This window comes from Ursus arctos, unplaced genomic scaffold (genome assembly GCF_023065955.2).
Source record: "Ursus arctos isolate Adak ecotype North America unplaced genomic scaffold, UrsArc2.0 scaffold_6, whole genome shotgun sequence".
NCBI lineage: Eukaryota > Metazoa > Chordata > Mammalia > Carnivora > Ursidae > Ursus > Ursus arctos.
The window spans coordinates 51,526,126-51,544,411 of NW_026623078.1; the positions used below are offsets into that span (position 1 = coordinate 51,526,126).

Genomic DNA, 18,286 nt, shown 5'->3' on the forward strand with positions numbered 1-18,286 from the left:
CTGGTCTTAGTAATTTGCTGAACAATAGAACTTACCTCTTTCTTGCTGCTATTCTGTAAATGGAACGTGCTACCTCCAACCATCTTTGGAAAGAGGTATATTATAAACAATTCAGTGAATTTTCTTATTTAAGAAACCCAAGCTAAAACTAACTGTTGAGGAAAAAGAATCAACAACAATCTTTTCTAACTAGTCCAAATCTGTCACGATACTGAGACCCAGGCTAGATTAAACAAATGGAATCTGCGATTATAGTTCTGGAATTTTAAAAAGCGCTTAAATGAAATGCATGACTTATAAGGGTTCATTAACCAACTGAGACTCTCATTGTGAATAATAACATAAGTCTAATAACTTACTTTTTATGTCTTTTTAAGTAATCAGTATTAAGTAAATTTTATTTAACCAGAAGTCTGCTTACATATGGCACTCCCAAAATTAAAAGATTGAAATTGTAAATTCAATAGAACTTCTGAAAACATTTTATTTATATTTCATTTCAAATACTCATTTTCCAAATCTATAAGGCCATCTGTCTCAAGTTCAAAATTTGTAATATTTCTTGGAAAACTATTTTTAAAAAGTGATTGAAGAACATTTCAACACAGTGCTGAAATGCACAATTTTCAAAGGTTACATGAAACAGTTAAATACATATATATAACATTAAATATTCTTTATTTAAAAACACTTATTAAAATAGGAAAATGTGACACAATAAAATAAAAATTTTTCAAACTCATCACTTTAAAGAATACAGACATAGATTATGATATATACAAGATAGGAAATAAATCATCATCTCTCATTAACGGGAAATTTTGCATGCTTTCAAAATATTCATAATTTTTAAGTCAGACAAGACGTTGTGTAGGGGGAATGCTTCTTTTATTTGAGAGTCTCTTTAAAGGCGTTTTAAATTCCGCTTACTCTGGGCACTTCCTGGAAGAGCATCTTTTCTATTTCTTGGCTTTGCTGCTCCCCTACTACATTCTTCAGACCCATGATAAGCACACAAACATAACACACAAAAGTCAAAACCACAGGCCGGGCGGCTACACAGTCCCCTTTTCTTATATGGCTGGTACTTAGCAGGGGATTGGCACCTGGGGCAAGGTTTTAATGCTTCGTCAATAAATAGTGTTTTGGCAACCTGCAGTGAAAGCATACACACTCAATCTTCCAGTTTCATACACAGAGTCACTTTATTTTGGACTCTAAACATTTATTTCTAACAGCTTATGAGAAATACTCACCTTAACGTATTCTTCCTGTTTACTACTTAAGGGAGTAACAGAAGAGCTTGCTACAGGTGTCAAAACTTCTCCCCAAGGAGAAGATGTGGCAACTTCTCCTTTCTGAAAACCTGGTATCCTAGCCTGAGCTTGTACAGATCTCAAAGCTGATCGATTTAAAAGATGGAGCCGAGTGGCAGCATCCTCAACATTTAATATAGCCCCCTGCGGTAAAAGATAAGAGGGGTCAGTACTGTAATATCAAAAGTTCCAGAACAGTTTTCTGTATTTCTGCACATGTGTCTAAATATTGAAAGTGACTACACACTAAATTCCACTAGAATTTTCTCCCTAAACTTCCCTTTTTAGACAAAAAATTTTCTCTCATCTAACATTTAAATGTCAAAGAAATGAAAATGAACAAAATTAAGACAATAAATGTTAGCTTTAGGCTTGCATGATGGGTTATTTTTCTGTTTAAGGCATGGGTTGGCAAACTTATCCTGAAAAGGGCCAGACAGTATATTACTTTACATGTTGCAGGCCAGATAGTCACAGCTACTCAACTGCTATTTTAGCAAAAGCAGCTGTAGAGATATGTAAATGAAAGAGCAAGGCTGTGTTCCAATGCAACTTACTTTAAAAACAGAAGTAATGGATAGGATTTGGCCCACAGACTGGAGTTTGCCAACTCCTCTTTTAAGTCAAGGTTTAAGAAGAGGCGAATCTTTGTAAAGTTTGCTATGGGGTATCATGGAATTCTTTGAAGGTTTCTTACCTTAGCCACATGTCAGAAGAATAATGGGCCTAGTTAGTCCATGAAATCCAATTGGTTTTTACAATATGTGTAAACACTGGAATCATTTTTACACTTAAATTTTAATAAACAAGCTTTAGTATTTTAAAAGGAGAAAAAAACATATCTCTTCTCTGAACTGGATTTCCACATTACTTAAATATTCAGCCAAGAAATAGTTTCAATAAGCCTTCTATTTTGTTGAGGTTGATAATGGGAAAAAATAGGGCTGGTGTTTTTTTTAACAGATTGGCATTCTTAACCAATTATCAAAATAAAATGCACTGAGAGTGAATTTCCTCATGTGTCTAACTAAAACTGTGCTTCCTCTCCCTTGATAGTCTCCCTTTGCCACAATTGGCTCCTAAAAGTGAGGAGAGAGAAAATATGAGAAATTATAGTAGCATAAATACAGAAAATAAAATTAGCTGGTCATGAAAAATTCCGTGATTAACAGTTTAACAACACATGCATAAGTGTAATGGATGAATATGGGTTTTCCAAAATTAGAATGAATACCACTAAACTCTTTCAAGGACTCAATACACTTCTTTATAGTATATTTTTATAAATAATTTGCAGCCTAGGACACAAGCACACGACACAAGAGCACACCAAAATTTTGATGGATTTCGATGCAGTTGGTAAACACAGTGATCGTGAATAAACCAACAAAATGAGCAGAGATATACTGTTGAAACACATTTCAGCCACAGAATAAACATTCATTTATTTAACAAATATTTATAGAACTCCTAAAGGTGCCAAGTGAATAAAACAGTCTAATCCCAGTTCTCCTAGAGTTTAAAATGTGTGCTTCCATCTCTGAACAAAAGGTGGCAAAGCAGTCAACCAAGACACATGTTTGTGAAGGCCAAAATTTTTCAAACACAGTCACATCATGTTACCAGAAAATATTTAAATGTGAGAGTGGAGTCACCATGTGATTGTTCATTTCCATGATTATAAAAAACAGTGAGGAATACAGTAAATTAAGAAATTCGATGGAAAAGGTGTATCCTGATTCTAACACTCATTCTCATGGTTGCAAAGCAAATGGATGAAATTGAGATCCTATGACATGTGGCTGGTGTGTGCCTTCTAACTTTTATACAGAAGGGGCTTTCAGAGATATTACACAAGTATGAGGAAAACCATCCAACAAATTTGTCTTAGAATGTTTCTCTCTGGGTTATTGATAAACATTAGGATAGTTCACGTGGAAAGCAACCAATCCATATCAGAATAGGAGGGCAAAGTGCACCAGGAAGGATGCTTCTAGGGAAAAGGAGGAACAGGAGGAATACCTGATTTGTCTGGACTTACACAGAGGAGATTTCCAGTTCTGGTGGATAATAGGAGATGAATCGGGGATCTGTACAGAGAAACACTAAGCAAAACAAAAGAAAGAAACTGGGCAATTATTAACTCTGGAAAAAAAAGTTACACAGGAAAAAAGGTGTAATCATAGTGTACTGCATGTTTCAGCTGTCAAAAACTCATAATCTCAATACAGTCCTAATGTCAGCACCTAATTCTGATTGACTCCCAAATGGTGGTGTGGTTACGTTAGTGAGGCAGGAGAAAAGGAGAAAGGAGTTCAGAGAGAAAGGTGGGTGGGCAGGTAGCGGTAGGAGTGGTGAGAACAAACTCTTTAAAGAAAAAAGCCAAGAAACAGCAGTAAAGGCATGTTATTTAGAAATGTGGAGGTAAATCTCAAAAGGAATAACTGAATAGTTGAACGTGATTAACTTGGGGCAAGAATGAAGAGTAGGAAGAGACAGGCAAGAGGATGTGTTTTGTTATAAGCCTCACAGTGCAATTTGACTTTTTAAGCCACGTACTTGTTTTACTTTGAAAAAAAAATTTAAAAAGCAAACCAAAATAAGAAAAAAAGTTCTGGTAAGGAAAAACATATAGTCCTTTAAGAAATAAAGTTGGAAAAAAAGGTGGTGGCCAGGATATGAAGACAGAATATTTTATCTAGAATTACCTAAGTGTTGCCAAACACAATCACGTGTCTTTCTTTGTAGAATGTACAATGTACATGGAGCTGACAGTTTCATATTAATAGGTGTTTGCTTAAAAATTGGCTTTTTTGGGTGCCTGGGTGGCTCAGTTGGTTAAGCATCTGCATTTGGCTTAGGTCATGATCTCAGGGTTTTGGGATCAAGCCCCACGTCTGGCTCCCTGCTCAGTGGAGAGCCTGCTTCTCCCTCTCCCTCTGCCGGTCTCTCTCAAATAAATAAAATCTTAAAAAAAATTTTTTTTTTAAATAAGTCCTTAGCACATAGAGCAGCACTCTAAAAAGATAAGAAGTTAAGAAGGCAATTAATATTTTCTCTAGTATAAGCTCCCAGGGCCAGAAGCTGCAGCAGTAAGTAGCCAGGTGCTGTGAGTAAGTAAGGCAATATTATAGGTGAGAAGGTAAAACTTTTCTTCAAAGTAAAATAGAAAGTCAACATTTTAGTTAAGTGCAGTCCCTAATATTTCATTGTAATGAGAAACCCACCAAACTGTTTCTACGTATTTATATTTGTTTATACCATGTATCACCTCAATTATTATATTTTGTCAAATTAGAAATTTACTTATGTTATTAAATACTTTCGACTAGAATAAGAATAAGAAAGTGAACTCTCATGGTTTCTTTGGGTACTGATGGCTAAGAAAGGTCTACAGGTTGCATATACAAAACCCGTGGATGCCGGAGTCCTCAGATGCCCAGTACACAGAGCAGGGTCGCTAGGAAGAATTAATCAGCTTCTGCAGGCCTTTTCCTGTCAATTCAAAGCTGGTTCTCAACTCTTCAAGAAAATACAAGCTTATGATGCTTTACCAGTACTAATCTGCCACACCCACTCACTTCCAGGTCTTCCTCTCCGCTATCCTCTCTGCTGAAACGCTCCTCCCGTCTCCACCTGGCTAGCCACTCACCCCCTCATCCTTGAGATCTCAGCCAAGTTGCACTTTTTCTGAAACGCCTTCTCTTGAATCCCAAGTATCAAACACTCCTCTTCAATGATTTAATACAACGAACTCTGGGCTTCCCCTAACATACCTGTATTATAATCACCTGTTAACTTATATCACCCACGGGGTATGAGTTCCAAGAGAGCAGGCACCATTTCAGAAATGTTCACCATTGTAATCTGAGCATTTGGCACATAATAGCCACTCAAAAGACTGGATGGAAAATGCTATAAGGATATCTAATTATGAATAGGATCTGGCATAGCACTGGTATTTAAACCCTGCTAACAGCACACACACCTAAACCACAAAACCTTACAAGGCGCTCTCGATGCTAGGTAGTCTACTCCACTTATGGACTGGAAGGAAACGGAGTTTGGGAGAAGTAAAACATTCATGAGTGAATGTTTGCTAAATGAAAAGGGTTAAAAGATAGCAGGAAAACCAAATTAGGTTGTCCAGCAATATGAGATTATTTTTACAAATCCATTTGAGAAAAGTATTGTATACATTACCTCAGAATCTGCTTTCAGTTGTGAGACATAAAATTTCCTCCTCCGATTTGCCTTTTTATCTTGAACAATAATTTCACGCCAATTTCTGCTCACTTTCCAAACACTATAACAAAAAGATCGGTCTTTAGATTATATATATTCCACAAAGTTAACATTTTTTGCATATGGCAATTAATAAGAAAAACTTGTTTTAAAGATTTTGGACAGGAAATTTAAACCTAAAAATTTACATTAAAAATATGACTTGATCTACATTGTTGTCCCATATTGTTTCACCATATGAAAGAATCCCCATTAAAATATTAAGTATATGCCAGCATTATATTGATAGATTATAATCTTATAAATGGTTAAGGGAAAAACATCATTTCATATAAAGCTAAAATGAGTCCACTGGGAGACTGATTAAGAGGATTTAACTTCAAATGTGAGACAAAAATTAAAAATTTGGAACATGTAGAAAATGATTATCATCCATACAGCACCAGAGGTTTTTTATCTATTTCTATGAATGTACTTAATAAATCTGCCATTTTGATTCACTGGACATACTAAGTTCCAAATAACAATCATTATGATGGGTATCACTACAAAGTTCCTATTTTATAAACCAAAGTGATGGGAACGATGAAGCTAAAGAAAAAGAAAAACCTGCAATTTATGTCCAGTGATTGCCTATCTATCGATAACTTTGGTTATACTAATTATTAAAGATAATCTCTCAGCTGTTAATCTGGTCTTTTTTTTATTACTCTAACTTAAATCACTCAAAGGGAATAAGATCGGATAATTTTAAAAAGGTCACTTGTTGTAATGGAGGTAATACCGTTCTTCCAGTTACCATGGCCACTTCAGTAGCCTTGCCCCTCCCTAAGACATCCATGTGTCTTACATCGGATTGATGGAAAGGAAAAGGCAGAAAGTCACCTCTTAACGGGGAAGAAATGAACTATGCGATTGGGTATTTGCCACAGTTATTTCAACTGACCATCATCTCTCACATTATCAAGAATAGACACTGCTAACATTTTACATGCATGCTGCAGTACAAATACTATACATTTGAAGGGCTGAGGAAAAAAAATAAAAATATGACTGAATATCAACTGCTCCCACAAGTGAGCACCCAGGGTATTACCCAAGTTTTTAACTGGTCTCTATCCAAATACTACAGCATACAAAAATAAAATTCCTATATTTCAGCCATCTCCTTGATTTTTTAAACAACTTGTCTCATTCAAACATTTTTTTAAAGGCACATACATACAGGTACACTAATTTGCTTATTATCCTACTTGGGTTACACCAAGTACGTTCCCAGACAAGTTTATTTAGAAAGGCCTTAAATCTTACTATGAGTTTGTGAGACAGTATTGGATTGGCAATCAGAGGGCTCAGGGCACCTGGGTAGCTCAGCCAGTTGAGCATTTGACTCTTTATTTTAGCTCAGGTCATGATCTCAGGGTCATGGTATCAAGCCTGGCATTGGGCTCCACGCCCAATGTGGAGCTTCCTTAAGAGTCACCTCTCCCTCTCTCAAAAAAAAAAAAAAATCAGAGGGCTCAATTAAAGACCTAGATATATATTCCTATCTCCTTGAATGACTGTTGGCAGGCCACTTAACTTCTCTGGAACATAGTTTCCTCATCTGCAAAATATGTGATTAGACTAGATGTCTCAGAAGACTTCCAACTATGAAATTCTACAATTCTCTACAATAGCCTATAATTAATTTGTAGAGAAAAGGTGAAGAAGGGCTTTACTAGAAGTAGTGGCAATAAAAACAGCAAGGACTCTATGAGCCAAACTCTTGACATATCTCTATCAAAAAACAAATTCACAAACGTGAATTTCCCCCAACTGTCACCTTGCAGAAGTCCTGTTCAACAGGTTTCCCTCCTTCTTGGTCATGGGATTCCCAAGGGTCTTGTCTTCTGATAGTCCTGCAACTCCCCAAAATTGCCAGTATGAACACAGTCTCACTTTATTCTTTGTAATCCTAGTTCCTGCCCTCAATATTCCCAAATGTCTGTTTCTCTTAAATTATGTAGCAGCATCCAATATACTGAAATCTCTGTTAACACAAATTCCTCAGTTTCTAATTCCTTGAAATTCCCAAAAGTGATTACCTTCCACTGCCCTGTTAGCAATGAAAATGAACTAATCCATATTCCCTTGTTCTCTGGAGAAACTAAGCCCTAAAATGAAAGCTAATCATCATTTTGGATTCTAGAATTTAAATAACTAAATGGTAGCCTTCGTATGCTGTCATTTCTTAGTCACCATAATACTTTACATAATTTCTGACCAAGTGTCATAACTTTAATACAATTTGCAATCTGACAACAGGATGTGAACTACTAAATCATTAAATAACGTTTGAAGAATACAGTTTGCCATCTTGAAAATTTAAAGTTCAACGTTTAGAAACTCTTCCCAAATGACAGTGACATGAACTTTATCCAGAAGACTATATTGATGCTTCTAAAATTTTTTTAAGATTTATTTATTTATCTTAAAGAGAGAGGTTGGGGAAGGGGCAGAGGGAGAGACCCCCAACCAGACTCCCCACTGAAAGCCGAGGCTGAGGCAGGGCTCCACCCCACAATCCATGAGATCATGACTCCAGCCAAAATCAAGAGTCAGACCCCAGCCAGCTGAGCCACCCAGATGCCCCTAAAACAGGATTTTAAACAGAAGGAACTATATATTAGTAAGCTCTATTAGGAAGTTCACTAAACCACCTTTGATAAAGTGTAAGACGACCAAATATAGAAATAAAATAAATTTAAAAAAAAAGACAACTACTCAACTCATAGAAAAACTTTCCAACTTAAAAAAAAATGATAAGGAAGTTTTATTTCAGAAAAAAAAATTTATTTCTTACCTGCATAGGCTTTCTGCAGTCAAGGAACCTAAAACCATAGTGAGAATATGCTTTAAATTTCTATATTTTAATTCTGTTAAGATGTCCAGTTTTTCTATACCCATTTTCTTGCCAATCAGTCCTGCAAGCACACACTGTAGTACAGCTATTCGCCCCCCATCCTTCTCTTCTAAGAATTCATATGCACCATTTTGCTGGGATCTTTTTCTTTTGTTTCTCATGAAGAGCTCATGCACCAACTGCAAGGCTGGGGTCTTTGATAAATTCTTAAAGCTTAAAATCTCCTTGTCACTGCTCAGCTGATTCTCCGAGATGTCTGAAGTAGCCGCTGGTGTTGCTTCAGAGTCAGAGTCCCTTTCTGTCTCAGATTGTGAGCTTTGTTCCTGAAGGGTGGACAATCTTCTCAGCCTTCGAAGATGCCTTGACTTTTTTATGGTGTCCCCCACTTTGAGAGTCCCCTTATGTTTCCAAAGTTCTCGAAAAGAACCCTCCTGGTCAGAGAGGGAATCTTCTGATTTATCCAAACAAAGGGAGTTAAAACCACTGTCTTCAGGTGTTGAAATATTGTCCCTCACTTCAGCTGAAGGAGAGAGACTTTGACTTGCATTAAATTTAATGTTTGCTACAAGATTACTTATTGGAGTCACACATAAGTTCTCATTTGTGCCACAAGTTGTTCCATTAGCAGAGGAGCCCAGAAGTTTGGGATATGTATTCTCATCATTAACAAACAGACTGCTATCACTAAGGTCATATGTGATAGAGTCTTTAAAACTATTGCCCTGAATCGGAGATATACATTCAACTTCAAATAGGCTACAGTCGTCTTTGGAATCATCAACTGTGGAAGTCTTCTGCTGAGAAAAATTAAGTCTCAATTTTTGACTGCTGGAAGTTGCTTCTTCTGTTTTCAAAGTACTAGTAACGAAAGGACTAAAACTGGTTTGCCTTGGAAAACCTGAAGCACTGCTTGAAGCACTTTTTTCTAAGTTGGGCACTTGGTGTGTACTACTTCCTAGAGAACTATTTTGTGCTTCAGAGTCCCCCCTTAGGAGAGAGAAAGATATGTCCAACCTTCGACGCAGTAAACATTTTTTTCCACTGACTTTAGGGGTTTCACAAAGTTCTGGAGTTTTATCATTTTCCTTCCTAGAAAAGACAAATCTCTTTTTTTGAGTTAGAGATTCTGAAGGATGAGTTAAGCCCAGATCTGAAGTTTCAGGATATTCATGGATTAATGTTGGGCCCTTTCCTTTCTTTCCAAAAAATTCTTGATCTGTATTATCAAAGTTGCAAGTTTGTAAGAACTCATTGTAACCACTATCTTGAAATGAAGATGTGGAACAAAAACCGCTGAAGCTGGAGTATTTGAAATCGACAGGAGAATCCACCTCATTTTCCACTCCAGTGCAAGCGTGACTTGAACGTCTCTCCGACATCTTCAAAATCTCTGTTTCTACAAAGTGAAAACAAATTTTATTCTTCCTTTGAAACGAGTAGCATAGCAGCTTACGCCAAAATACATTATTTGTTATGAATGGGGATAATAATAGAAAATGTTATGGCAATAAGAAAAGTTACCTTAAAAAACAAATCTACTCTAATACACACTCATGTGTATATTAACCCAACTTTTTAACATCATAAAAACCAAAACTTTGGGGTTATACATATTCACAGATTGCTTGGTTAAGCATGGTCTCAGCACCATGCACAAATATTTTCTTGAACTACACTTGAGAAAAAGAAAATCTGGCAGCGTCATTTTTAGCTTTTATTACCTTACAATTTTAACAGTGCTAAAGTATATAATTATAGTTTTAATATTCTAGCTTATTTGTACTGGCCTCTATCTAGTCAGTTGGCTATTTCCCTTCAAAGTTCTGGTATATAAGTAAAGCTGCTTAAAAAACTATATGCCAATTTTTAAACATGTTTTTGGAAATGTGTCAGCTGAGTGCTGCCACCAGATTTAACTGCAACTTGGCTAAGCAACGCTAGGATAATATTATTCATACTTGTGACAAAGGCCCGTCACAGAAATCCAGTCCCCATGACCATTCTCAAGGTCTGAGTAACCAGACTCATAACTTTGCAAAGACTCCTTGGCTGATTGATAAATTACTAATACGTTCTTCTTGAGCTAACCAAAATGAACCAGCACCCCATAGATAGAGGGCCATTACAAACCTGGCAGGTGATTCTTGTCTCATTTTCTAAATATTTTGACACATTAGGTCCAGTTGCAGGCTTGAATTCACAGATAACAGACAACTATTTGTGGGAAACTCACCCTTTATGATATTCTTGAAATTACAAGTACAGAATTCAAGTTAATTACTTTGTAATTACTTAATGAATTATTCAGTAATTATATTTGTAAGGAATGACACTAGGAAATACTTTACTCATTAGCCTTTTCCTAACAGTATTATCACATTCCTTCTTTTTAGAAACTCAAATCTTTACTCAAAGGGTGTGAAGGGAAGAAAATTATCAGAGTTTCTGACATTTCTCCAGATTATTCAAAGGAAACTAAGAAAACTGTCATTCTTTCAAAGTTTTCTCCAGACCAAATGCATGATTTTTCTCTATTGAAAGATCCTGGGAAAGTATATTTTAGTTGACTATAATGGCAAAGTAATATATTTATGCCTAGGTTGCCTACCAGTTAAGTACCTAAGTAAACGAGTTTTTAAAAACAACAACAACAACAAATTGCTACTCCAACCACAAAACAAAAGTTTCTTTATGGTAAATTGATCATGGGCAAAATATCTAAGTGTTTCTCAACCTTTTAAACCTATATTCAATTTTGGTAAATCTCATGCATCTTCTCTTCTGATCTAGATCCCCACAGATCGTAAGAATGACTGCTCTCTTCTGTACATGCTTACCAGCCAAGATAATCAAACTTTGCTTTCTATAACTTGTATTATACTTTAAGACAATTTTGTTTTCAAAATATTAAGTTAATGACATATAATGAGCTTTCAAATTACACCTCCACCCATGAATATTCCCCCCCCTCTGAGAATCATTCTATAAAGTAAGTTAAAATTAGGTCAATGAATTCTTCCAAAATTTTAGAGCAAATATATGTTCTCCCTTACCACTAGGTGTCTCACCATGCTAGAATTTGGGAAACAGATAATTTGTTAGAAACAAAATGGGGATGCAGATGTCCTCTTCCCCTACCACCCATAGGCCACTTGATATAAACATATAATCAAAAAACTAATTTTTTTCTGTTCATCTACCCATCTGAAGTTGCCTCCAATGTGCTTTCTCTGTTGTCATCATGTCCATCTTTCTACTATCCCAAGAGGTTGGTCTCAAACAAAACTTGGTTCTTCAAAACTTAATTTTTAAATCAGTTAAAAAGACTCATGCAAAATTTTGAAATGCCCATTGACTTACTTAATTTTACTGACTCAACAGTTCACTAGATAATCAAACGAGCCTCCTTGATGCTCATTTTTTTAAACCAGGCTTCTGAGCGTTGAGAACACATCTCTATGTGCCCTCAAAAAAGAAAACATTGGCAAGGATGTGGAGAAAAGGGAATCTTCACACACTGCTGGTGAGAATGCAAACTGGTGTAGCCACTGTGGAAAACAGTATGGAGGCTCCTTAAAAATTAAAAATAGAACTATCACACCATCCAGCAATTCCACTTCTGGGTATTTATTCAAAGAAAATGAAAACACTAATTTGAAAAGATACATGTACTTCTATGTTCATTGCAGCATTATTTACAGTAGTCAAGATATGCAAGCAACCTTAGTGTCCACTGATAGATGAACTGATAAAAATGCGGTACATGTATGCAATGAAATATTACTCTGCCATAGAAAAGAATGAAATCTTGCCATTTGTGACAACACGGATGGACTCATGGGGTATTATGCTAAATGACATAAGTTAGACAAAAACAAATACCATATGATTTCACTTATTGTGGAATCTAAGAAACAAAACAAACAGAACAGAAACAGACTCAAGATACAGAGAACAAATCTGAAGTTGCCAGAGAGGGTGGGGGTAAAGGGTGGTCAAAATAAGCAAAGGGAATTAGAGGTACAAGCTTCCAATTATAAAATAAATAAGCCATGGGAATGTAATATACACCAGAGGGAATACAATGAATAATATTGTAGTAACTTTTTATAGTGGCATAATAACTAGACCTATCAAGGTGATCATTTCATGATGTATAAAAATATAGAATCGCTATGTTGTTCACCTGAAACTAATACAATATTGTATGTCAACTATAATTCAATTTAAAAACACTTAAGTTAGAGAATAAAATACTATTTAACTATATTAAAACCAAATTTTCATTTGTTAAAGCGGAAAATCTTACCATCAGTATATCTTGAGCTCTTAGATGTCAGTTATGCGATCTTCCAAACAAGAAAATCTTTCACTTTGCCTTTAAAACTCATGCCAAAGTATTACCAATTAAAAACTTTAGTTTGGACAATTGAAACGTGCAGCAGCGCGAGGGATGCTAAGATTTGAAGGGTACATAAAGTACATGCTGCAGGGATTATTCCTAACATATGAAAAGGCCTAAATCATTTTGAATTTTTCTCAGCTCTCCAGATAATGGCAATTTCAATATCCTTGTTCTCTCCGGCTAGCCTGGGAACTGAGGAACCTTCCCAAATTCAGGTTTCTGAAAATGCAGTGTAAGCCGCAGCGCTGTCATTTACTCCCCCAAGTTGGTGGTTAACGGTCTCACCAGGGCGTCTTTTGGCCCCGACCGTCGCTCCTGGACCTTCCCAAGGCCAAGCTGGCTGGGGGAACGGGGGCCGCCTCCGCTCCGCCGCCAGGGCCCGGGGCCCAGGGCCCAGAACGCCACCGGAAGGCGGAGGGTAGGTGGGCGTCACCTGGCGCTGAGCGAGCGGGCAAGAGCTCAGCTTCGGGGCGCCTTTCTAGTCCCAGCACCTGGAAAGCAAAGTGGGCTCCGGGCCCGGGGACGCCCGGAGGCCCGCTAGCCGGCACACACCTGGGCCCCCCACTCCCGCCCACCTGGAGACCGAGGCGCGCCCGCACCGACCCGGCCGCGGGGCCAGGCGGGAGGGAAGACAGGCAGCCGCCGCTGGGAGCGCCGGGCAGGAGCCACCGCCTCGCCCCCAGGGATGCCTGGCTATGGCAACCCCCACGCCACGTTCGCGTGGGGCCGCCGCCTTTCCCTCCTTCGGTTTGAACTGCCCGCCTCGAGTAACCGCTACGCGCCGCCCCGCCCCGCGCCGCCCCTTCCTCCGCCTCCGCTGCGCCCCCGCCGGCAGCCCCGCGACTCGCAGGCCCCGGCTCAGGCTTCCCCGAGGTGGTCTCGTCCGCCCTTTCCCACCCTTCCACCCCCCCACCCAAAACTCAGCCGGCTTCCTAACTTCACGGGCTCTGCCTCTCCCCATTCTCACCTTGGGAAGCATTATGTAGAAAGGCCACTAGGTCCTACAGTGAGATGCCATTAAAAGTAATGGAGGTGCATATTCACTTGAAAATGTTTCCTGAGATAGGTATCAAAAGCAGGTTACAAACGGAATGACGCCTTTTAGCAGTATAGATATACACAGGATGAGGTCTGAAAGGTATGACTAACTTGGTTACAGCATCTCTACACAAGATTGCTCGATTATGCTAGACGGGATGTTTTATATTATTCACCGGACACCTGTTCTATGTCAGGCTCCATCCTTCTGCTCTTGGCAGCTTCCTCCTTGTCTCCTTTATCTGGCTTCTTTTTCTCTGCCTTATCCCTAAGTGAGACCTCCTCCCCCCAGCATTTTTTTTAAACTGTACCATTATGTGCTTACATAATTCTTGTGCAGAATCTCACCCATTACTTTTAAGCCAATAATAGCTGCCACCACTCTCCTCCAACTGGACATTTATTTCTCTGTCTGGATGCCCTTTAGTTATCCAAAATGAAATATATCCAAAATCAAACTCACTAACACTTATTAAGTTCTGCCAGTCTCTAGGCTAGGTACTGGGAAGACAAAGATGAGTACAGCACAGTTATGGCCTTAAGGGCTCACAAGTGCTGTAATAGAGGAAGAGTAGGGGTACAAAGGAAAGAGGATCAACTAACCCTAAGGGAGAAGAAGGAGTGGAACGAACTCTACAGAGACCATGACTTGAGGTGGATTTTGAGGGACAGATGGCAATTTAAAAGTCAGACAACAGGTGATTTCAATCTCAAAATGTGCAAGAGCAAGAAACTTGGAACAGTTGGGCAAATTGTAAATAGTTTGTTATAGCTAGAAACTCAGATTTATTTGAGGAAAGGGCAAAGAAAATTCTTGAGAAGGGGAAGAAGCCAAGTCATGGAAAATTTTGGATGCATTTGAGAGTCTGAAGCTGATCCTCTAGGCATTACAGAGCATTTTTATTTAAAAAGATCACTCTAGTGGCAGAATGGAGAACAGAAGGAAAAGAGGTGAGGGCGGTTGCAAGGAGACCACTCAGGAAGCTACTGCATGACTCTGGAAGCCAGGGGAGCTGGAGAAGAACCTGGGCTCAACATATTCAGTTAGCAGAATCAAGTGCCTGGGGCAGGGGTCGAGGAAGCACAGAGGACAGGTTTGGAAGAAAATAAGATGAATTTAGTATAAGGTTGTTAAGTTCCAGGTACCTGTAGGACTTAAGGTAAGGAATTGGTGAATCCCATGCTTCAAGATAGCACCTCTCTGAAGACACCCATACGTACCCAGATAGAGTGACTAGTGCCCTCTCTAGCTCTTCAAACAAATCTCTATTACAGCCATTTTGCCCTTCCCCCACCATAGCATTTGCAATCCTCCTCTGCTGAATTTTCTCCATGTAGTTTATCACTTTCTAAAATGTCATATTACTGGGACACCTGGGTGGCTCAGTTGGTTAAGCATCTGCCTTCAGCTCAGGTCATGATCCCAGGGTCCGAGGATCAAGTCCTCAGACTCCTTGCTCATTGGGGAGTCTGCTTCTCCTTCTGCCTGCTGCTCCCCCTGCTTGTGCTCTCCCTTTCTGACAAATAAATAAATAAAATATTTAGAAAAAATAATTTAAAAATGAAAATACCATATTACTTACTTATCTTGTTTAATGTCTTAGCCTCACTCCCACTATAATGTAAACAGGGCAGGGAATTTTGCCTATGGTTTAAAAAAATCCACACAATCCCAAACGCCATTTAAACATTGCTCTTTTCTCTTTCTCTAGTTAATTTATTTTTCTTTAGATATTTTATTATGACTGAAGAGCAGAAAAGTATAACTCTCTTCTATCATTTAAAGAATAATTTTTACTCTTCCCCCCCCCCAAAAAAAGGGCAAAAAGGAACCTAGTTACGCTTGTCCTGGCTTTACTCATATACCCCAAATACAAATCACTGAGCTATATTTTCCTATTCTTTACCCACCACGGTCTTCAGCCCTTTTGCTTCCTTTTCTGGATTGGATGTCATCCCATTACTGACCTCAGAATTCTAAAACCCATCTGTTTTCCTCAGGATCTAATTCTTCTTTTGAGGACCATCCAGCAAAACAGAATGAAAGACTTTTCCAATCACCGTGTCTCAAGCTATGCAGATATACTTAAAAGAATAAGGTCAAGGAAAATGAAAAACAGAGATTCAGGGAGGAAAATAGCAAGTTGCATCTCCATAATCATATTTTAAGGAATTAAAAGCACAAGTATCCAAGATAACAAGACATCTGCCCTTATTAGGAGAGGGCAATGCAGTGATATCTGCACATGGTAAGTACTCAAGAAAAGTTAGCTGTTACCAATGATAATAGTTTACACTGACCATGCTCCATAGTGATCTTAAAACTATTGGTTCCTGCTGATAGGAAACATGGACTCTTGTTGAAAATCTGTATCTCTTTGATACCACTTCTAACCCCTCTACCACACCACAGCGTCCCAAGACCCATTTCTATTCTACATGTGCTGATCCATTCTGATCTCCATAGACTGTGTTATGTGCCAGAATCATCTTAATACCTCAACTGGAGAGTCAGAATCCAGTAAAGTGTGCAATGATTAAAGTTACACTTTCTGGGGGCTCCTGGGTGGCGCAGCAGTTAAGCGTCTGCCTTCGGCTCAGGGCGTGATCCCGGCGTTGTGGGATCAAGCCCCACATCAGGCTCCTCCGCTATGAGCCTGCTTCTCCCACTCCCCCTGCTTGTGTTCCCTCTCTCGCTGGCTGTCTCTATCTCTGTCAAATAAATAAATAAAATCTTAAAAAAAAATAAATAAAGTTACACTTTCTGGATCACTCCATCATCTTTCTCTCTCTCTCTCTTTTTTAAGGATTTTACTTATTTGGCAGAGAGAGCACAAGCAGGGGGAGTGGCAGGCAGAGAGAAAGGGAGAAGCAAGCTCCCTGGGTGAGCAGGGAGCCTGATGTGGGGCTCCATCGCAGGTGGGTGGGATCATGACTTGAGCTGAAGGCAGACGCTTAACCAACTGAGCCACCCAGGCGCCCCTCCATCATCTTTCGCCTATAACAATAGTCTTATCTAGTAATTCTTGTAGGAAAGCCTATTTTGGCTGTTCTATTGCATTACCCTCTTTTTGGTTGACAGGAGAGGTACTTTGTAAGAGAGCTAATGGTCAAATATTTATACTGTGTGTAGGCCTGTCTGTGGAGGAAGAAGCAAGAAAATCCATTATGTTTCCCCCAAAATTAAAAAATTGGCAGCCAGGAAGACTGGGAGGATCAAGTGAAATCTCCCAACCTGGTCCATAGAGGTGCAATGAGTTTGAACTCCTTCTGGAAGTGAAAGGTGAAGCTCAAAGTTCTCAAGTTGCTGGATGGAAAGCAGTATATTCTGTTAATAAGAAATCAAGGACATAGTGCACGTTGGGGAGGAAGAAACCTGTTTCTCTGCTTAACTGTAATCACTATTAACAACTATTTTCTAAATTTTAATTACTTTATTTTCTTCTTCCTCCTTCTAAGTGAAAACCTGCTATGAAAGAAGCAAACGAATGTAAATGTTGTGAACCCAATTGCTATTAATCTCACTGAGTTTGATCTTTCAAAAAGCACACCTCCACTGCGCGGACCGTTTTGTTTCATCTAAGGAGGAATACATACGATGGAAGGAAGGTCAATCAATGGGTAGTTACTGCTATCAATATCTCTTAGTTTTAAGTGGAATTAATTGACGCAGCTGCCTTCATACCGCCTTTGCTTTTTTTTTTTTTTTTTAATTTGTTTTAGAGAGAGAGAGCACGAATGAGAGGGACAGAGGGAGAGGGGTAGAAAGAGAATCTCAGACTCCACACTGAATGCAGAGCCTGACGCAGGGCTCGATTCCAGCACCCTGAGATCAGGATCTGAGCAGAAACCAACCCCTGGAAACTTAACCAACTGCACCACCCAGGCGCCCCCAGCCTTTGCTTTAAAACGAGTAAAAGGAGTGGTCAGAGGGACGAGGGGAGCCTACGAAAGTTTCCAAAAGCAAAAATGAAATTACGCAAAGGATAGGGGGCGGCTGCTCCACTGGCCCAGCACAGGTATCAAACAACTGGAAAAACATAATTTGAAAAATCGCTGCTTCTGTGTTCCTCCGAGTAACGGTTAGCCTAGGATTCCAGGGGCACTTGTCATTTCGCTTTCTCTTCTAACCCTCAGCACTCCTGGAAAATAGTTTACTTTCTACTGACTTCATTAGTCTGAGAAGCAGACTCCCTTCGATTTGAGTAACTATTGAAATGCTTTGCTATCCTGAAAAATGAAATACACTGGGGCGAAACACGAATTCTCCACAGACCCTAACATACAAAATCCCCGGCTTTACCGCCTGTGTACAATCCGGGTTCCTCGGCCTCGCCCCGGGGCCGAAGAGGCGGGGACTACATGCGTCATATGCTA

The 18,286-nt window shown here is 38.9% G+C and overlaps 1 protein-coding gene across 1 annotated transcript; it reads right to left on the reverse strand.

The window, feature by feature from the left end:
- Nucleotides 1-819: 819 nt before the first annotated feature.
- Nucleotides 820-18,280, reverse strand: FBXO43 (F-box protein 43). Its single transcript, XM_026495367.4, is given in 9 exon segments — nt 820-1,153; nt 1,257-1,460; nt 5,520-5,622; nt 8,407-9,862; nt 12,776-12,804; nt 12,806-12,844; nt 13,157-13,769; nt 15,493-15,554; nt 18,213-18,280. Coding segments are annotated over 9 exon segments (2,823 nt in total). The 3' UTR covers nt 820-904.
- Between the last annotated feature and the right edge of the window lie 6 nt (nt 18,281-18,286).